Consider the following 21,571-nt stretch of genomic DNA (forward strand, 5'->3'; position numbering starts at 1 on the left):
CCTCTGATGCCACAAGAAGCTGCAGTTGGTGGAGCACGTTCCCAGCCCGGGGAAGGGAGTGTAGCATCGTTGCAGTGGGGCCAGCACAGGTACTGGCAGCAGGTTGATAATGCTCTTGGGATGTTTTTTTTTTTTTCCACCAGAAGTAGCTGGGAAAATGGGAGAAAGTTCAGTCGTCGTCTCTGGGGCAAGGACTTTGTTCCAGCAAGTGCGGTTATTGTACGGCATGGCTGTCCTCTCTGGCTGTGCTTTCAGAAAATTTGTGATAAGAGAAGTTGAAGAGAGAACATTTCCCTAAGCCTTCATTTGTCTTCTGTGTAACTCATGAATATGTGCTGTGAGGGGATTTGTTGCCAGTGAAGGGAAAAATATGAGGCTCTTCTTTGCAACAGGCAGCCTCTGCTATTTGTACCACAAATTTGTTGGTACGTGTATTTATGAAACTAGGGAGGGGCTGTTCCCAAAATAATTTGGTCCGTTCCAGTCTGACCTTGCTGGTTAAGGGGAAAATGTTTTTAAAATCTTCTTGGTGCAAAGGAAGGGAGAAGCATTTCAAAGCCCTGCTTGGGTCTGAGTGGCTGCCGTGGGAGAGTTGCATTGAGAGTGCCCTGTGCTAATGGATGTGAAGAACTGTGATGGGCACTGGGTTTTTCACTGGCATACTTCCAAATGCCCCAGCCCACCTCCTGGAGAATAAAAAGCCAGGAAACACTGGGCCTTTTAAAGGTTGGGGGCATTATTTTGGATGCAGCAAGCAAACCAGTCAGTGTCATGACAATGAAATTGTGCTGCAGAATCCTAAAGCAAAAGTGACTTTTTTTTTTTCTTGTTTTTAAGCACTTCACAGAAGCATGGGCTGTCTTGCCTAAGGATTTAGTGTATTTGTTGCTGCATGCTTGGGCCAGTTTTATGTAGGGCAGGATTATGAACTCTAGCTCAACTTTTGCAGTATTCTAGGAAAAGCAGTCTGGAGATCACTGGCAGATGTTTTTCATCTGTTTGTTTGGGGTCTATTTATTTATTTATTTTCTTTTAACTTTTTTGATACAGAGATGGAGCAATGCATTTCTGGAGATGGGAAAAGAACCGAACAACTGTATTGGGCTTAATGAACTCGTACAAATTTTCCAAGGGCCTAAGGAGCTTTGGATTTAGTTGAGCAGAAGAAAATTCAAGCCACCTGCTGAGGAAGGCTTGAGGAAGGTGGGATCCTTCATGGAAATTGAGTCTCTTGCCTGAAGCAGAGACATGGGAGAAGCTCTTTGGCCATGGCGGACTCTGTAATTCAGTAGTTTCAGGAAATCATGCAATCTGTTTGTAACAGTATTCAAAACGGGCTTTTTGTTCTCCTGTCCTAGTCTCTCTAGATCTGTTTGTCTCTCATGTTAAAGGCTAAGTGCTTTGAAGATGGGAGGCCACCGCTGTGCTGCTCTCGTGCAGAGCTGACACAGCCGTCTCTGACCTGCTGCGGCAGTGCTAAAATAACCCAAACTGCCCTTAGGGGGATGTGCTGGAGGTTCGGTTGTGTACAGCCTTGCAGTCAAACCCAAACATGTTACTGGTGCATAAAATGCCACCGGGTGCGATGCCACATGGAGTGCCAGCCTGGGGAGAGGTGGGAAGGATTACGTTACTGTCCTCTTCTAGTGATGGTACAGCCGCTGGCCAGGCTGTAGTGGAGGCTGTGTTATTTGGGAGCTAAATACCAATTTGAGATTCAGAATGGGTGTGCATGAATATATCTTTTTCCCTCCCTTCTTTCTAGTAATATGACAACTTTTTAAAGGTGATTAGATGCCTAAAGATACAGATAGATGATTATCGTCTGTTTTTGAAGTACATGTCTGCATCTTCAGGCACTCAGATATCTTTAAAATCCTGGGCCTTGGAGACTGGCTCCCAGGCAGCTGCAGTTTGAATCATCGCTAGCTGCCTGACCCACTCTCACGTACCCCTGACTGCTCTTTACCTGACTACAAATAAATGCCTCCCTTGACTTACAGAAATAACTCTCCTCAAAATGGATCAAATCGCACTTAGTTTTAGTCGTTTGGGTTCCTGTTTCCAACCTCGTGCTTTTATTCTAGCAAAAAATACCGGCTTGCATTAGTGTGAACAGCTTTTTATTCTTAACGGTGTTTTAGTACTCATTTCTCTAAACAAGGAGTGCAATTACCCTATGGCAAAATAACTGTCTCCAACTGTCTTTTTTCCATTAAACAAATGGGAGGTTTTACCTCTTGGTCTTCCCATAAGATTAATGCACTTTCTCTGCAGGAACTGTCTTAAAGCAATCCAGGAATCTGAACAACTTGCAGACAGCAAGCCTAATTGTCACAGAATCTTATTTAGCCAATGCCGATTTTCATTAAGAGGTGATCTCTGTTAATAACATAGACTAATAACTCTTCTGAATGAAAAAACCTTCCTTTTTCCCCCTACAGGCTGGGATAATGAACTCCTAAATCAGTGCTCTTTCTGAGGAAGCTCCCCCCCCGCCATTTTAACAGAGGTTGGCTTGAGACCTAACTGATGTCAGGAGATCCTGGTGCCTGTGCTCACATCCCATTGGGAGTTTAACTAAGAAAAGTCGTGGTGTTACTGAGATTGGTTTTGCTGCTGGTTGCTACAGAGAGAGAATTTGGCCTAGGATGTCTCCACTGGCTCTATGAAAGCCAGGGGCTGATGGGGTGTCTCAGAAAGGCAGCAAGTCAACCGTGGTGAGGGTTCAACAAATGGGTCAAACTGTTCAGGAAGCCCAGGGATCACTAGTTTAGGGAAGTTGTGGATTTCCTAGGAGTTGAGATTGCTTTAAGTGTATGCAGCTGACCCCTGCAAATCAGCCAGCTGGCTGCTAGATGATTAATGGGCAAACAGGCATCTTGGTTAGAGGAGAGACTCCTCTTTGTGCCCTCAGTGAGAAGGCAAGGGTGGGGGAGGTAAATTCAACCTTACTATTAGACCTAAGAGAATCCACATCAGAGAGCGCCATGAGAAATCAGGAAACCAAGTTCTGCTGCTTGTGGAGCAACTTGTCTTTTCTATCAATGCCCCAGTTCTTAATCTTAAACCAAAAAAACCAACAAAACCCAACCCAAAGACACAGATTGGGTCGGCTGCTATCAGGACGGACCGTGGGGCCTGGCAGACAGGGAGGGCATTGCACAGATCCACTTCTCCCCATGCCCCTGGTTAACTGAGTTAATTCCCTTCCTTTTTGGATTGCAATTATTGACAACTGTTATTCCCCTTCCTTTCTTGTCTTCTCCCCTAAAGTAGCAGGTAGAAGTAGATAATCCCCAAAACATGAAGTGGTAAAAAAGCAGGAAGAAATGATGGTGCTGGCGGCAGAGCAGGTGACAGGACATTTTTATGGCCCTGTGGCCATCACTGGAGCTGAGGTGCCGAATGGCATGTATGAAGCAAGTAGCAGAGCTCTGGCTATACGACCCCATGCCGATTAATCGCTGAGACACTAATCTCTGGGCAGCCCTTGCTCTCCCTGCTGCTGCCAGTGCCCCTTTGGTACCTCACAGTATGATCTGGGGAGGGAGGGGAGGATGGCTGCACCTCGCAGCTGGGGAGCCTGCTCTCCCAGGCAATATGTTCAGTGGTGAGATGCTAAGCCAGGGAATGGGAAAAAAACCCCAACCTGAGTAAAGCAAGAGCAGACAATGAAACAGTTCAAATGCCCCCTCACCTTTTTTTTTTTTTTTTTTTTTTTTTTTTACTCCCTTGACTCCCTGCTTTGTCTTGTGCACAACAGGGCTCTTATGGAAACAGACGGTTTCCTAGCAAGGCTGAGCTGCCTGCTCCGCTCAGGAGGCAGACTTGGTCCAATCTGGGCCACCTCTTTTGCAGTTGCGGTGTTCCCGTGCCAGGCTCTTGCTGCACGGCTGAGCGGTTTTGCAGGGCAGTAGCTGCTCCTTGCTGCGCTGCCCCAAATCCTGGCTGGGGTTTCCCCTGTGGGGGAGGCAGAGGAAGACTGAATCTGCCAATTTTATTTTATTTGTGTGAAAGTTACTGGAAAATACCCGTTTTTTGCTGACCTCTCCCCCCACCTCATCCTCCCTGGGAAAACCTGTGCCACTTTCTGTGCTGCCTGTCAAGGGGAGAGTGCCTCCAATGGCGGTCTTTAGCTCCTGTGTTGTCTTGCCTGGAAACCTGGATGCTACTGGCACAATCTCAATTAAACAGGGTCAGCATAAAATATTACTGTGCCCTGTCTGGAGGTAACACATTGCACTAGAGCCGCTGAAGTGCCGTTGACTACGGGCCCTGCTGAGAGCTGCCATTAACTGTCTGGCAGCAGGGTGGGATATTGGAGTTTGCCCTGACCTTGCCTTCTTCCTGCCCCTGGTACTTCAGCTAAAGTAAGGAGATGTTTTTCCTACTCTTTCAAGTTTGTTTTTGAGGGAATGAGATGGGATTCTCTCTTTTTTGTCACTGTATGAGATGTATACTACTGTAAAACACTGTTGCTGCAGGGGAGGAGACCTCAGTGCCACGTGTGTAGGGGTAGGGACTCAGGAGCTCTTCTCTCCCTGGTGTTAGTAAGACATTGAAATGGCAAAAACTATTGTCAAAGAACTTACAGGAACTCTTCTATATTGTCACAGATGCCCATGGGATCAATATATGGGAAGTATTGCACGCTCGGTTTTATCGAGGGTCTTGTGTACTTGGTGAGCTTTTCTGAAAGATCTAGAGCCAGCATTAACACTGCTACTTGAAAATCACCAATTACACAATTTTTTTCTTTGGAAAATTTTTGGCCCACTTGGTGCGAGAGAAAAAGCTTGAAAAATACACCTTAATGGCTGCAGCACTGATTGCTTGCAAAAAGAACCTGCGCAGACTTAAAAAAAAAAAAAAAAAAGTTATTTTCTTAGTTTTAGGGAGTAGAGAGATTCATGAATTTTCAGTGCTTGGGTTGGTGCTGTGATTTGGGCTGACTGGGCAATCAGGCTAGTTACCAGCCTCGACTCTGAATCGATGCTGTGCTAGGCAGGAGAAATGACTAAGAGCACAAAGAGAAGGAATGTCTTTTTTTTTTTAAAAATAAAGTACCACCCCACCACCCCCCACCCCTCTAGCCCCCTCCCTCCCCCCCAAAAAAAACAAAGCTCAGAAAAAAGTGATTCCATTAATATCAGCTTGAGTGGCAGAGCAGGAAATCGGCTGAAAATGAACAAAGAGCCACGCGGCAGGGATGCTAATGCAAGCAAATGCCAATTCACACTTCGGCAGGCGGCGTGTGGCAGCTTCCTTTCCTGTTCAAATATTTTAGCCAGATAATGAGCAAAAAAGCCAAACATTTTTCGCATAATCAACTGAGTTTGAAAGGGAGAAGCAATAGAGGAAGGGGAGCCGTGGTGCTAATTATCAGCCGGCTGATATGGCTGTCAACGAAGCGGCGCGGGACTGTGCGGGGGGTGCGTTGCTAATTGCCGGCAGTGGCTGTAGCTCGGGTCGCTGCTCTTGGCCACTTGGCTGGTGGTGGAAGCTGTTGTTAATGCATGAACAACCTGGTTGCTTGCTGAAATGGAAGCCAAGGCACGTTTGCCAACAGCTATTGGGGTAGGGAGGGTAACGGTTAGCAAACTGGGGTTTCGTATCAATATTGATTGGGGTTGCGATGGGGAAATGAAGCGCAGAAGGGCACTGGTGGCTGTCTGGTACAGGGCGGTGTGTTTATGTGAAGCAGATGGTTGACTGCTTTACTTTGCCAGCAGATTATGGAGTTGGCTTCCAACCATCTTGCGTGGTTTCCCAGGAATGCAGGGATCCCATCCGCAGCAGAACGTTCCTGCCTCGAGCACATTACCTGGGGTCAGAGCTGGCAGCAATGCTCTCATGTGGAAGGTGGCTGCATGCTGGGGTGGTCCTCACAATCCGCAGTGTCCTGTGTGACCAAAGGCACACTGATGCTCCAGTGGCATTGAGAGGCTCCAGGGCTGGATGTCCCAGGGTATTTTGCAGGTGCCTTTTGTAGACTTACCTGCAGTGCTGAAAAAGCAACCTTATGCTGGATATCCTGAGCTGCTCTTTTGGGGTTTCTCTTCCAACGTGCTGCTGCATTTGGGAAAGAAATAAAGGGAAGTAGTAGCTGCTGGGCTGAGTGGTGTAGGAAGGGAGTAGTTGGATCAGCATTGTCCTGCTGCTCCCCTGGGAAATGCCACCTTGCTTTATGCTCCCAAACTAACCCTGTTTTCTGACTCTGCAGTTCTCCAAGGCATGGGGTGACAGAGAGATGGTAAGGCAGGATATTAGGAAAAACCTTCCAGAGAGAGACATTAAGGCCAACAGTGGCAGAGATTGAAGGCTCTGAATCTTTAGCACTATCAAACAACTACTGAAGAAGAGATGGCACGGGGCTTTGCTTTTTTTTTTTTTTTAAAATTGGATGCAGGAGCTAAACTGTCCCCAGTAAATTAAACTTCCTTCCAGAGTCATTAAGCCCAGATTAACCTTGACCCTGGCCTCCCCATCACCCAAAAAACCATTGCTATTAAAAAGGCAAATTTCATTTTCAAGCCTTCTGCTCTTAGAGTTGATGCCAGGCTGTACCAGCACCTATCGGAAATCAATGGCTCACCTTGGTGCTTGCTGTAATCCTCTAGCGAAGTGCTACCGCTTTCACTGTCAACACTGAGTAACGCTGCAAGATCTCCATGGTTAGGACAGTGCTGGTTTATCCTATCTGTTCTTCCTCTTATTTTTTGAAAGGCAGAGCTTCGTTGCCCTGTTTCACAGAGGTCCTGGATGCTTGGGTATCAAGGTTCAATGTGTTTTGGCAGCAATGGCTTAGCATAGCTTGGTGATGGTCTAGTGCCAAGTGCTAGTTCTTGCTTCATTAGAAATCTTTAGTTTAGTGGTGATGGAAAAGCATTCGAAGTGATGCAGGAGAAGAGTCCAGGGTCTGGATATCTACATTGTCCCTCTATGGGCTGCAAAATTTGAGCTGAAAAACTAAATGGTGTTTATTTTTCAGCTGAAAGTTTTTATGCTTGAAAGTGCAGATTTGAGTCAGCCAAAACTTTTCACTGAGTTTTCTCAGCTTGTGAGGTTACTTCAGCTGGGGCAACAAGAATTAAAACTAGATAATTTTTTTTTTTTTTTTGCTTTTTTGGAAATTACTTTAGGTGGAACCTTATTTCATTTTACTTTTAAAAATGTTCAAGCCCTTGAGCAAAATTCCCCTCCTAGTGGTTAAGTGTAACCGACGTGATTCAATTTACACCATTGTTTTTCTGTTTGTGAGGAAAGCGGGCTGCCAGCAAACTGAACATTGGTTTTGATTTCTCTGCGTACTGACCACTGTCTGGAACGGGGCTGAACAAAAGTTGCGCCCTTTGTACACAGCGAGACAAAAACTTCTCTGTAACTTATATATAAGTTACTTAAGGGCTGCGGACAGGGATAAATGGATAAGGTTTTCAGTAATCTATATTTATACTATCATGTACAACTTCTACACCTTCACAGCTATTGAAAAATTGGGAAGGGCAATCCAGGAATACGGTCACCGAGAATTGGAGTTATTTGATACTACATGGTTACTGGAAATTATTGATTGAAAAAGTGCCAACTTTTTAGGAAACGCCATAAAAATAGACATATTAGATTGATGGCCATGAAATCTGTAGAAGCATGCTCCCTTCTCTGCAAATCACCTCTGTGCCATATGGGAGTCTTCCAATAGGAGAATACAAAGATATTTAAATACTTCAAATTTCAACTTATGCTGGACAGTGCGTTTACAGTGCATAATACTATTTTCTCTTTCCTCTGACTTTTTTTTTAAATCACTTAAGAGAAGGTACTCTCTATGTTGTACAGAGGCTGGAACAGCAGCAGGAAAATGTGACTTTGAAATAATGGGATCTATAAGAATAGGCAATTTCGTTCAAGTATAGTGATTTAGTGCCCTGTTAGTGTCCTGATGTATAACTCCATTTCCAAAGACTGTAAGTTTCTTCACAAGCATAATGACAGGCTTAAAACTTGTGAGACTAATGCCATAGCTTTCTCTGTCCTCAGCTGTTCCACATAATTATAGAAGTAAGGGAATTTTGTTCTCTCCTAATGGATTAGCTCCAAGAGGAATAAATCAGATAATGTTATTGCCTTCTTGTTTCTTTCCCTCCCTCTCTAAAAAGCAAGATAGCCTACATGGCGCAGTGCAAAGCCAGGGCTGGTAATGTTTTTTCCTGCCTACAGTCTGTGATACAGATGTGATCCCGATGCCGGTGTCACCAGGACAAACATTTTAAAGTGCTCTGGTTCTGTGGTTTGTTGGTTTTGGTACTAATTTCAGCTTCTGTGTTTGCTCTGCTCACAGACGATGGCCCTTACTCGAAGGGGAGCAAGGACTCTGGTGGGATGGACGCAGCCCTGGTCTCCAGGAGGCAAAGCATCCCAGGTAAAGGAGGGGATCAGCTCCTGCTCCAAAACATCGGGGCATCCATTACACTTTTCCTGGCTACCCCTAAAATGGGTAAAACCCCCCAGAACACCCATTTTGGTGCATCTGTCAGCAAGGCTTTTGCTGGAGAGCAGAAATGGATGGTAGTAACTGGTCTCAGTGAGTGGAATGTTACTGGTGCAATCACAGTCTGGCGTGGAGCTGTTGATGGTGGTTACAGGGAGCCGGGAAAGGACTGGTTCCTGCGCTGGGCTGATACCCACAAAGAGGAAGACAGCAGCAAAGGAGAGAGGGAAGAAGCGCTGCCACATCTGAGCTCGCTGGGCGGGGAGGGAGACTGGCAGTGTCTGGCAAGCTTCATATTTCCCACACGTGACTAAGTTTGTTGTGATATTTAGTCAGTCACAACAGAGTTTTGTGTGAGATAAACCTTCCCGTGCAGAAACACCCCTGGGCGCTGAAGAGGGAGTGGAGAAATGGTAGTATGTTAGCCTACGTTGGTGCTGGGCTTTGTCTGCCAGCAGGTTTGGGTGGGCTGCTCTGGACAACTCATCTCCTTCCTAATAAAGCCCAGGGCTTGATTTTGACTTCTGACCATTAGTCACCCAGTCACAGGTTTGGTTTAGTGTGTTGTAGGGGATGGGGAGGAAACGAGGCCCTTTTCCTACTGCTTCATCGTTCGGCAATTTTTCTAGGGGATATTCTGCATCCTCAGGGGCTTCTGCAACCCGTTGCCACTGTACTGCAGCCCTGATGGAGAGAGGCTGACTCCTGGCTCACAAGAGCCAGTATGTCCAATAACCCCAGCTCAAGACATCTCAATGGGGAGGGCAAAATTCAGGTGTGCTCTTCCTGCCCTGGGATGCTTTGAGCAGCAAAATCCAAGCATATATGTCAATAGAAGAAATCCAAGACTACTTTCATATGGCACTTAAAGACTATGTCTTGAAGAACCAGATCCTGCTTAACCAGCTCACTTTTACATCTGTGTGTCCGTGACAGTGGCAGTAGATTTATAGAGGCATTGGTCAAAATCCCTTATTGCTTATCTTGATAGATTGATCTCAGGGACTTGCCTTTTTTCGGAGCAGTGATTTCTTCTTGAACCCATAACAATGGGTAATTGCACTCTGGGAGTTCTCATTTTAAACACTTATCAAGGATCAAAATTAAACCCTATTGAAGAGCTAATAATCTCCCCTTGCGGCACCATCTGTGTTGATCAGTCATGTCTGTAGTTGAGAGGAAATTTGCAGGATAGTGCCGGATGGTGCTCCTTCCAGCACGGCGGGGAGCCCCCACAAAGTTTCTGGCAGCCCCTGGGATCCCGGGTTGATGAATTGAAAACTAAGTTACTGTAGTTGGCAAGGGATCAAAACTGAGTTGAAAGAGTAGAAGCATTATGGGCCTGATGTTTTACAACGAGCTGCCAGTGCCATGTTAAATGGGTGCCCAGCAGTGCCTAAACGCCTTCCAGACTGGCGCTAGATTGCAAAGAGGTTCCCCACTCACATTAATCAAGTGCACAGATTATTCTTGGAAGTGCTTTATAAAACAGGTAGTGCATGCAGGACTTGGAAGCGAGGTGCAATTTCTGGTGTCATGGTGGCATCACACGAGGAGCAAAGTGATAGTGAGGAGGCACCACAGCGCCAAATGATACCGTGTTTTCTCCCAGTGAAAGAGGATGGAGGGGTGAAGCCCTGCACCAGCATGGATCTTCTGTGTCAATATGTTATTTAAGAGACCCTGCCTTGCTCTGGAAATCATGGTGTGCAAGAGGTTTCAAATGTCCCTTCTCTAAATAGAGCATCTCACTTAAGCCTGGTGGGGTCTGCTGTGCAAACAAACTCCTGGGCCATTTGCAGTGTGGGTTTTAGTACGCAGCTGTGGGACCACTGTTTGCTGTGTGCTGCCAGTGCCCATCACCACCTTCTCCTGCGTGGCCTTGGAGAAAGGCGCCCTGTGTGAGGGAGACTGTTTTCCTCCTGTAAAATTGTGGGAGATTTCAGTACACCAGAGATAGCAGAGGTGGATGGATCATGTTGCAGACAAATTCTGCAAAAGCTTCTTAGAGGAGACTCTGGCAAGGCATGAAAGTCATCCGATTTGCCCCAGGGCTAGCCCTCCTTTGAGCAAAGAGTGTGAGTGCCGTCATGTGGATTAATGCAGAGCTGCCTTTTGCCAAGTCCACAGAGCCCTTGGTCTTTCCTTGGGCTGGTGCTGGCTCTCCTGCTAACTTACTCCCCTCCTCCATGTCAAATCCAGAAGCTGGAATAGCTTAGGGACCCTGTTTTTGTAAAACCCAGACATGAGCTGTAATGGGATCAAAACTGGCATCAGGTCGGGCTTATATATAGGTGCTGGACAAACAAGAGTGTCATCTTGGACTAAAGGAAGGTAAAATGTACGCTGCCTGCAGCAAACAGAGAAGTGGTACTGGTGCAGTAGGCGTGGGCTGTGCATCCCCTAAACCTGACCCTGCCATATGTATTATGGCTGGCAGTGCATGTGGAACCAGTTATGTCGTAAAAGTGACTTGTGTCTTCAATTCCAGCTGTAGATGAGCTGGGTAATACGGAGGAGGTTTGACTTAGACCAGGTGCAGATGGGTGGGGAAACTGCTGTGAATGAATGAAGGCCATGCCACCTCCTCCTTCCCCTGCTGATGGCAGGATCCCACCCCTCTCCACATCATGTTCTTTATCTCCCAACTGTATTGATGTCTCATGATATTTTTTTAATCACAATATTTTAAGATCCACCCTGTTCTATCCATCCAGGCAGCTACTGCAGGTCCACAGCATCCTCCTACCTGGTAACTGTGACTGCCTGACATGTAGCCCTCCTAAGACCTTCCCCACTCTGTATCAAGCATAGTTCCTGAGGTTGTCTCCCTGGACCATTGCTGAGATCCCATCAGCCTGGTTTTGAGTCCTTCCACTGCCACCAGCACCTTGAAACACAAGGTTTTTATTCTCTCACAAGCCCTCACTCCTCTGCCTTGTCCTGCTTGGTCCTGCCTGCCAGACCTGCATGCAAATGCATTCCCTCCACTGCTGTGGGTCCACCAGGACACACTACTGTTTCACAACTTAATTTTAAATAGACTGAAGATTTCTCTTCATGCGAGTTGTACAAATCATCCCAGGTCTGCTTTCCCACCACCTGTAGGAAAAGAGCGTCCTTGGGATTGGGAGGAATATGACTTCCACTGAGATGTTTGTCTTTATTCCTGATCTTTCAGAGGAGTTCAGAGGGGTCACCATCGTGGAGCTGATTAAGAAGGAAGGAAGCACCCTTGGGTTAACCATTTCAGGTGGCACAGACAAAGATGGAAAGCCAAGAGTCTCCAATTTGAGGCCAGGAGGACTGGCTGCAAGGTGAGAAATGGAAATGGGGTGCAGAGAGCATGTAAAACTGGAGAGGAATCGTTGCATGTTGTAGCTACTGAATGAATATAGTTATAATTAAAATAATTGGCACCCGACTCCCTGTTTTCAAGTGCCCCAGAATGCAAAGTTGTTGCTTCAGTAAGTAGAACGTCTTCTATTTTGAGTTATTTCACAAGCTCTGTGCAATTATGCTCTGAAACTTTGTGTAGAGATATTTGGGATTCTGTGAAATCAGGCAGCCTTGTCAGGAGAGCTGCATGGTACAATACATCTTGATCAAGCTAAGTGGTTTAATATTGTATCTGTTCTGAATACTGAGTGTGTAAGTAACTTTACTGGCTCAGAAAAGGAATGGGAGAAGAAAGGCTCCAAGAAGCAGAGAAAGGGAAGGAGTAATTGAACAATTTTGCAGAAAACAGGCAAAAGGAAAAATGTTTTCTTTTTCCCTGCTGGATTTTTTTTTCAGACAGCTCTTGGTGTGCTTCTCTTTGACTGATTGCTCTACATGAATGGGAACTGAGCAACAAAAAGAGAGGTTGTGAACACGTAAGACTGTGATTGTTGCTATATGTACAGATCTGAGCACTTGCCACCAGGAAAGATAGATGGCTTCGATTTTAGCACTTCCCTCTGATAGCAGGCACATGCAATCAGACAGCTAAGATCAGCCCAACGTTGGTGGCTTGTTCAGAAAGTCCTCCAGTTACCAAAGGTTCGCCAGGCACGTCCAGGCTTAGTGTAACAGAGACTTTGTGCTACCACTGCTTTTTTTTTTCTTTTTTTTTTTTCCTTTATTTGCAGAAGTGACCAGCTGAATGTTGGGGATTACATCAAGTCAGTGAACGGCATTAACCTGACCAAGCTGCGGCACGATGAGATCATAAGCCTGCTGAAAAACGTGGGCGAAAGGGTAGTGCTGGAAGTAGAGTACGAGCTTCCGCCAGCCGGTGGGTGCCTCTCTGATAATGCTACTCTCTTTTCTTGGCTGCTTTTTGTCCTGGGGTGCAGATGGGCTTGCTTGTGCATTAGTCGTCATGGCCAAGGCAGTATCCAGGGGCATTTTGACGTTCTGCCTTCATCTGCTCACAGTGCCGTGGTGGATGCTGCAGAGCTGCGTGCAGTCGGAGCAGAGCGCTTTTTCCAGCACAGTGGGTGCCTGTTCATGCACACCGGCGGGAGATGGCTGATTAGGTCTGTCTTGCCTCGGAGTGACTCAGTAGCACAGGCCAATCTGCCTCCTGATGCTGCTTCAGCTTGTTTTTCTTTTTCCCTTTTGGAGCATGGCTACGGGAGGTTTTATTCAGTCTTAAGCATGTATTGCTAGATCCTCTTTTCTGAACTATGGCAAGTGCTGTTATTCCTCAAGATGCTTTGAAATGTTATGTGTTTTCCGAAGGGACGCTGAAGCAATCTGCTTTCCAGCTAAGGGGCCCCGGCAGAAGCTGGCAAGCCCAACTCACATTAACAGAGCTTGTGTCCTGACGTGGGAGACTATGTGCTCTTGCCCTCCTTTGTTTGCTCTGATTAAAACAAATCCCTCCATACAGTTTCTCATCACAGTCTTTCCATTGTGAAAATGATCTCCTCGGTTATTACTCATTCAGTTACCCAGATCAATCAGAGGATGATTGGGCAGAAGAAATAGAACAACTGAAAATAAGACGACAGGAAAAACAAAACTAATGAAATCTAAACATTTTGCCCCAGATAGGAAGCTATCTTACACTTCATAGCTCTGCTATAGCTGCTGCCTTTACATGAAAAGTATTGAATATATAAATGATGATATAAAGCCCTAAGAAGAAAAAATATATAATCTGAATTAGCTGAATCTCTATCCATCATCCCCCTCTGTTCTGCTGTAAGCGTTAGTTAGCTTTTGCATACAACCCTGGTAAAACAAACCGTGGCTCAAGTTTTCCATGTTCTCATGCTCACTAGAGATGACAACTCTTAACCTTTCTACTTAGCCGTGAGCCTGGCTATCAGGAATCTGATAAGCTGGATTTATCAGCTAAGGAGCAGTGCCAATACTGCATGGCTCAGTCAATAGCAGCGATGCGAAATGTCCCCACCTCTGAATGAGCAGGAAGAGCGCACTGAAATAATGACTTCTCTCCGATGAGATTATTGATGCCGTTTATGACTAATCCAAACAAAGAGGCACTGCAAAATACAGGGAATTGTCAATTATTGCCTTGCTCCAGTTCATTGTGGGCTTTTATCTGCGGTGAGGGTTTGTTGTTGCTGTGTGCACCCACCTCTCTTTCTTTTTCTCTTTCTCTCTCTTTCCCTGGGCAAAGAGCAGAAATATAGTGCAATTCAACAGCTTGTGCTTGTGGGTTTGAATATTTCTCTCTGCTTTGTAATTTCCGGCTTTGGAAGAGACCTTGCAAGCCCAAGTCTACTTTTCAGGCCACTGTGTCATATCATCTCTTTCATAAATAAACCAAGCCCTGTGTTAACACTAGCTTAGGTTTCCCCGCTCCCCACTGATCTTACAAAAGGCTGTTGCAGAACTTCATGCTTGAATGCTGTGGTGGGTTGACCCTGGCTGGATGCCAGGTGCCCACCAAAGCCGCTCTATCACTCCCCTCCTCAGCTGGACAGGGGAGAGAAAATATAACAAAAGGCTCGTGGGTCGAGATAAGGCAGGGAGAGCACTCAGCAATTACTGTCACGGGCAAAACAGACTCGACTTGGGGGAAAAAAATTGATTGAATTTATTACCAGTCAAATCAGAGTAGGATAATGAGAAACAAAACCTAATCTGAAAAACACCTTCCCCCCACCCCTCCCTTCTTCCCGATTAACTTTACTCCCAATTTTCTCTACCCCCCTCCCCCTGAGCAGAGCAGGGGGATGGAGAATGGGGGTTGCGGTCAGTTCATCACACATTATTTCTGCTGCTCCTTCCTCCTCAGGGGGAGGACTCCTCACACTCTTCCCCTGCTCCAGCGTGGGGTCCCTCCCACAGGAGACTCCTCCATGAATTTCTCCAACGTGAGTCCTTCCCACAGGCTGCAGTTCTTCACGAACTGCTCCAGCGTGGGTCCCTTCCACGGGGTCACAAGTCCTGCCAGCAAACCTGCTCCAGCGTGGGCTCCTCTCTCCATGGGTCCGCAGGTCTGCCAGGAGCCTGCTCCAGCGCGGGCTTCCCACGGGGTGACAGCCTCCTTTGGGCATCCCCTGCTCCGGCGTGGGGTCCTCCACGGGCTGCAGGTGGATATCTGCTCCACCGTGGACCTCCATGGGCTGCAGGGGGACAGCCTGCCTCACCATGGTCTTCACCATGGGCTGCAGGGGAATCCCTGCTCCGGCGCCTGGAGCACCTCCTCCCCCTCCTTCTTCACTGACATTGGTGTCTGCAGAGTTGTTTCTCTCACATATTCTCACTCCTCTCTCTGGCTGCAGTTGCTGGGTTTTTTCCCCCCCCTTCTTAAATATGTTATCCGAGAGGCACTACCACCATCGCTGATGGGCTCGGCCTTGGCCAGCGGCAGGTCCGTCTTGGAGCTGGCTGGTATTTGCTCTGTCGGACATAGGGGAAGCTTCTAGCAGCTTCTCGCAGAAGCCACCCCTGTAGCCCCCCCTGCTACCAAAACCTTGCCACGCAAAACCAATACAGATGCTTAGGACAGAAATTGGATGGTTTCCGAACTCATTTGTCGATGCTTTATACCCTTTTCTTGGTATGTGAGTATCACCCCTTAGCTGGGAGCCTTCCTGTGCCCTGAGCTTTTCCCTTTTGGAGCATTTCCAGGCTGTGTCCCTGTTAGCAGTCTGTGCACAGCAGCAGGAACAAAGCAGCTACGTGGGGGACAGTGTTTTGGGGGTTTATTTGGCCTCGCTGTAGCCTGGTCCACAGGGCTGCCTGCCTGCAAGGTGGTACCATGCCTCCACTGTGCATCTTTTGGGTTAGTTTAATCCTAATTTGCAGGTTGCAAGCCCTCAGGGTGCTTGGCAGTGAGGAGCAATGTGGTCAGTGAGGACAGTGGAGAGATTCGCTTCAAAAACCCCCTCCTGAGCCAAGGGGAAACGCTAGCGCGGACGTGCCTAGGGGAGCCTCCAGCTCCGATTTGCCAGGTTGAAGTCAAACTCTTAGTCTTTTTTCTGATTATCCTTGTGGCCATTCATTGCACTTGGTTTGAAGATTAGGAATTGATCTTTTCGGAGTGGACCAGGCTGAAATGCCATGTGCAGTTCTGGATGGAGAAGACTGGGAAATTGTCCCATGTTCACTGCGGTAGTTCAATAAATCATTAAATAGCAGGGGATGGCAAGGGATGGAAACAGTTTCTTTCTTTTTCTCTTTACTTTTGTACCTTAAATAGTACTGTGTATTTAACATAAAATTACTGAATTGCCCCTAGGATCAGTTTAAAGGATTCACTTAATCTTTTTTTAAAGTCAAAATATGAGAGGTAAGGGAAAAAAAACCCAACCTTTTGCACTGAGGATTTGGGATTTTCATTTTCTTTAAGGTCAGCCGGTGACTTGATTCCTTATGCTGCTGCTGTTTTTTTTTTTTAATAAGTTTCCATCTGCGGCAGAAACTTCTGGCTTTTGAGTAATGATGAATGCGTTAAAGCCAGTTGATAAACGAGAGCGTTTTACTTGAATGTCAGAGTATTAACCAAGACAAATTTGAAGGGAGATGCACAACACTAAGCTGGTGAAATCATCCTAAAACATGATGGTTGGGTCTGATGAAGGTTCACGCATCCAGGTTGGGCTCTTTTTGCTCCAAACAGGGAAGCTGCAATATGGGTATTGGGCTGGACTTTCATTTCACTGCTGTTTGTATGAGTTTTGGTATTATTTTGCAGGGTGGCGTGGAAAAGGTTTGTCTGGGAGTAACTGGGTGTTCCTCTCTTCCTTTAGTGCCAGAGAGCAGTGCTGGCATTATTCCCAAGACCATCGAGGTGTCCCTCTACAAGGAAGGCAACAGCTTTGGCTTTGTGCTGAGAGGTTAGTAGCTTCTCCAGTGAAAAACCAAGTGGGGACAAGCACTGGCAGAGGTGATTTGGGAAGTGGGAAGAGAAAAGAAAGAAGGTGAATGTCATAAACCTCAGCTGAGAAGCAAAAGCGTGTCCTGGAGAGCATCCTGTGCAGCCTTCAAGGACTGCCAGCTGCCTAATCCAGGGCAGTCTTTTTGCTTTCAGGCTGTGTCAGCTGTTGTAATAAATGTCTCTCCTTTCTCAGCACTCTCATTCAGACTTTCAAACCTCCAGTGACTTACGGCTTTCCCGGTTTGATTACAGGGGGAGCCCATGAAGACTGGCACAAGTCCAGACCGCTTGTGCTCACCTATGTGAGGCCGGGTGGCCCAGCAGACAGGTAATGCTCATGTTGCACCCCCAACATTTGCTTTCACAAGACAGACCAGCAGCTCTCACCATGCTTTTGGACGTGTGTCCTTCTTGTCCTCCTTGCTGGTGCCTCCCCAAGGCTTCTCATGCTCATGGTGTGGAACAACACAGGTGGTGTGGGACCTGTGGTGTGCGGGGAGGATGGGTCTGGTGCTCATAAGCTGACCCATGTGTAGATGTTATAGTTATAAGCAGAAACTCCTCTTCCAGAGGAAGCCACTTAATTAACCCTGTGCAGATGAATAGCTGATGCTGTTTTAGAAAGCAGGAGGCAGTCTATCTATTCTCATGTCGCTAATTTAATATGATGGGCCTGGTACTATAAATAACCCAAACTATTGTCCCAAGGAGTGTTCAATTCCTACAGGATCAAAGTAATTGACTTTTTTTATATATATATGCATACACGCACACACATATATATGTATACACACACAAAATATATAAGTATATTAAATATATATACAAAATACAGATAGATATATAAATATATGTAGAAAATATATCTAAATATAAATAAATACATATACACAAAAAACCCTTTTGCCTGTGGCTTCCTACAGGGAGGGGTCCTTGAAAATTGGGGACAGGCTGCTGAGCGTTGATGGGATCCCTCTGCACAGCATGACCCACGCTGATGCCCTCAACATCCTGCGGCAGTGCAGCCAGGAGGCACTCTTCCAGATCGAGTATGATGTGACTATCATGGGTAAGGCCAAGATGGTTGTGGTGGCATTTTCTCTGACTGCCTGGAAAGTGTATGAGACTAGACACAGTAACTGGGATACTCGGTTTCAGTGGAAAAATTGCTGAGCAATGTGCTGCCAGCATGGGTGTCGGGGGTAGAGTTCAAAGCCAGCTTAGTTGAATGCATTTGAAATGCCCTTATCCAATGATGTGTCTCGATGGGAATGATGACTGGTTTTAGAGAAGGGGGAAAAAGGAGATTTTCTAATGTAGGCAAAGAGGGCATAGGAGAAGTTGGAGTTAAAGGGGGCTGGAGTGCTCTGCCAGCACCGCAAATACCGCTATTAAATGTGTACAGGGGAGTGAGCTGCGAGCAGGCAGAGACTTGATGTGGCTGTGGCTTCGGTTCTGAATTTTGACCCTGCTTAATTCTGGAGCTATTCCCTTTCTTAGAAATGTTAGTTCAGATCTGCTTCTGAAATAAATGAGAGGCGATCAACTGATTGACCCCAAATAAGACAGAATTTACTGGAGGGCAGATGGGTATTTCTAAAAAGTGTTCTACAAAGTGGATATTAAGTTTGAGGGTTTGGAGGGTTGGTGGGGGTTTTTTCATTTGATTTTCAGTTTCAAGCCCTGGGAAAGGGTTTATTATTAGCTACTGTAAAGTCATTTTGAGCTGGTTTTGTGACAGCTGTTACTGCAGGGAGCGTCATTAATGAGTTTAAGGTTACCACAGAGTCCGAAGCTGTGTTGGTTCTGGAAGCTCGTTGAGCTGTGCATTAGATTTTGATGTTGCATATACGTCTCCAGAGGGATTTCTGCCTCCACTGGATCCACAAGCTGGACTAGGTTGGAGTCTTTTCCGCAAATCTCGCAAACCAGTCCAGCACGTCTGAGCCTAGGATCCAGTGAGGAATAGGAGTCCATGATATCAGGTTGTTTTCTGATTTGTTAGTGAGGAGGGAAATAAAAAGGATCTGCAGCTGAGAGAGTTTAATGCCATGCCACCCCCAAGGAAAGAGAGCTGAGAACGCCAGAACTCGCTCCATGCAATGTGCAAGAGGGTTGCACCAGGATAAGGGAGCTCCTCATGGCAGCCCTGAGGGCCTTCTGCTTCCCTTTGAGTCTCCTTCCCCCAAGCTTTCCCCTTCCTTTCAGCAGAAACTTCACAAGCATGGACATACTGGGTCTCCCCTGGGGGAGGAGGCTGCCAGGACCTGGGCAGCCATGTGCCACGCAGATACGTACTCTGCTGGGAGAGCTAGAAGGAAAACCTGATGCCTCAGCAGTTGCCTGCACGCTGCCTGGCTTCTGCCATGCTACAGGAGCAGCTTGTCTTTAGAATTTGGCTGGTATTCATGAAAAAGAGGAAACGCTTAAATGACAGAAAACAGAAACTACCCTGACCCTATTTTCTACCTTTCTATATGATTGTGATTGTGGTAACGCTGCAGTGGTCAGTAAGGGATGTCCGTTCCTCTCCTCGCAGGCTGGCTGGGCTGGCAGCCCTGCCCGGGGAGGGGGCAGGCAGAGTTAAGGAGGGATTTTGCACAGAGCTGTCAAGTCTGAACAGTAGCAAATAATTAATGGTGCATGGGAAATGGACTTTTTTTGGGTTTTGTTGTTTGTATGGTCCCCTGGTGCCTATGTTGCAGAAAGTTGGTTGTTTTAAAACCTGACTTGGAGCAAAAATAGCCATGAAGGTGTCTTGGTATTTCTTCTTGAGTAACTCGCCCACCTAAAACTGTTAGGGTTGAGTGAACACAGAGTGATGGCAGGGTTTTATGCAGTGATTCTCCATTTTGTGTTGCTATACAGTGGACCACAACCAGATACTTCCCAAGATGTAAAAACAGCCCCTTTCTTAGATAATTGCTGCATAGAGAGTGCTTCTCCCCAACCCAGTGAAGGGATATACTTGCCCTGCTTTCTTTTAAGGCAAGATGATGCAGAACGTGTAGCTTAAAACAATCTCTGCAGGTATTTTGCCAGGCAACAGCTAATAACTGCAATGGGAGATGAATGCATCATCCCCAAATCACAACTATTACAGGCATTCTCTTTACTAGCCGCAGGAAGATGATGAGGGAAGGGAAGAGCAGGTGCTGGAAGTAGTGTGGGGACGTTATTAGCCTGAAGGGAGCACTCTTAATTCCCATTTTGAAAACTTGGTGAAGGGGCTGGGGGGACACGTGGCCACACAGTTCACTTGATTCATTATAAGAGCTGGGGACACCACCATGAAGTGGTGCTTGGCCCGTTCATCCCCAGGGAAAATAGAGGTTTTTACATCGCGCTCACTCTCTGCTGCAGCTGTACACGCTGGGGTGGTGTGGGCTGACCCTCGAGGAGGGAAAGTCGTTTTTCCGCATCTGTCCTTGGTGAGAGACCAAGGCTGCTGCGGGGGAGTGTTGAATCACGGCGTTCCCCAGCTGGCTGTGTGGTTTCCCAGCCAAAATTGTGTGCTGAGGATGAGCTGCATGGGGCCAGCCCTGCTCTCGGTGCGAGGGACGCAGCAGCTGCTTGTCATCGCCACCAAGCATCCCCCGGCTGTCAGGCTTTCACCGGGGAGGCCAGCGTAGGATGGGACCGTGGCAGGCTTTTAATCAAATGGGCAGAGATTTCTCAAGGCCACTGAAGGAATTAAATTAATCTGCCATTTCTATTTAAAAGGAGTGTGAACTGGGCATGGGCCTCCCTTGAGCATCGGGAAAACCTCTGCCCTTTGCTGATGCCAGATAAACGTTGCAATGAACAGATGCTTTCCTGTGGCAACACTCTATCTTATGGGCCTTTTAAAAAAGGGGGGGGGAGGAAAAAAAAAAAACGACAAATAAACTGATCAGCCAGGAACCGGTGGCATTTGAATAGTTACTCTGTAAATAAGCTGTGTGTGCCATGACATGAGGCACTGGGCTGCAAGCCTTTAGGGTTGGCTCGTGGAGGGGGGAAGCTCTCTGCCAGAGATGATGAATGAGCAAAGCAATTTACTGTCCTTCTCCTCCTTTCCCTTCCCCGGCTGCCCCTCCGCCCATTCATTTTTAGGCTGAAGATTTTTAGGCCTGCAGGGCTCTCCTGCTGATGGAGTGGAGGGCTGGTAGTGTCCCACAAATGGATCACCACTTGGCATCTGCCGAGTGGTGGCAGGGGGTACAGCCTGAAGAGGGGCCCATGAAGTCAAATGCCCCCATGTGCCCGTGAAGCCAGAGGGATCACGAGCCACTCGGCTGTGTCAGGAAGGGGGCAGCTCCCTGGTTTGGTTCTTCTAGGAGGTTGTGGTTTATTTTGTTTGCATTTGCAAGGGGGGGTCCCTTTTCCCTTTTTTTCCCGCCTCTCCCCCAAAGTGCATTACAGCAGGGAAAAAAATCATCCCTACTGGCACACCTCACTTATTCCCCGGGCAAGTGCTCATAACAATTTCCAGCCTGGTTACAAGAGCCATCCCTCCCTAGGGAGGTGAGCAAAGCTAGGTGAGGCTCAAGGAAACCTAGTGCAAGAAGGAAAAAAACCCACAGTATTTCCTCCAAAATAAGCTGCTGAGAGAAAGATCTTTCAGAAAACACCTGCCAACCCTCAGCTTTGAGTGGTGGGGTAACCAGCTCTCCTGTACCTTTGCCACTGGGATGTCTGACTACCTGGAGCAGATTCTGTTTCCCTTGTATCCGTCACAATATTGATGAGTATAC

General features: G+C 46.9%; 1 protein-coding gene across 1 annotated transcript in view; it reads left to right on the top strand.

Annotated features, from left to right (window-relative positions):
* GRIP2 (glutamate receptor interacting protein 2) overlaps nt 1-21,571 on the top strand; it is a 293,481-nt gene that overhangs the window by 222,085 nt on the left and 49,825 nt on the right. Inside the window, exons 2-7 of the mRNA XM_050904726.1 lie at nt 8,345-8,425; nt 11,676-11,811; nt 12,625-12,770; nt 16,708-16,794; nt 17,088-17,163; nt 17,759-17,904. Of these exons, the coding sequence (XP_050760683.1) occupies nt 8,345-8,425; nt 11,676-11,811; nt 12,625-12,770; nt 16,708-16,794; nt 17,088-17,163; nt 17,759-17,904 (672 nt within the window). The remainder of the gene's footprint in view (nt 1-8,344; nt 8,426-11,675; nt 11,812-12,624; nt 12,771-16,707; nt 16,795-17,087; nt 17,164-17,758; nt 17,905-21,571) is intronic.

The sequence above is a fragment of the Gymnogyps californianus genome, chromosome 13 (genome assembly GCF_018139145.2).
Source record: "Gymnogyps californianus isolate 813 chromosome 13, ASM1813914v2, whole genome shotgun sequence".
Taxonomy (NCBI): Eukaryota; Metazoa; Chordata; class Aves; order Accipitriformes; family Cathartidae; genus Gymnogyps; species Gymnogyps californianus.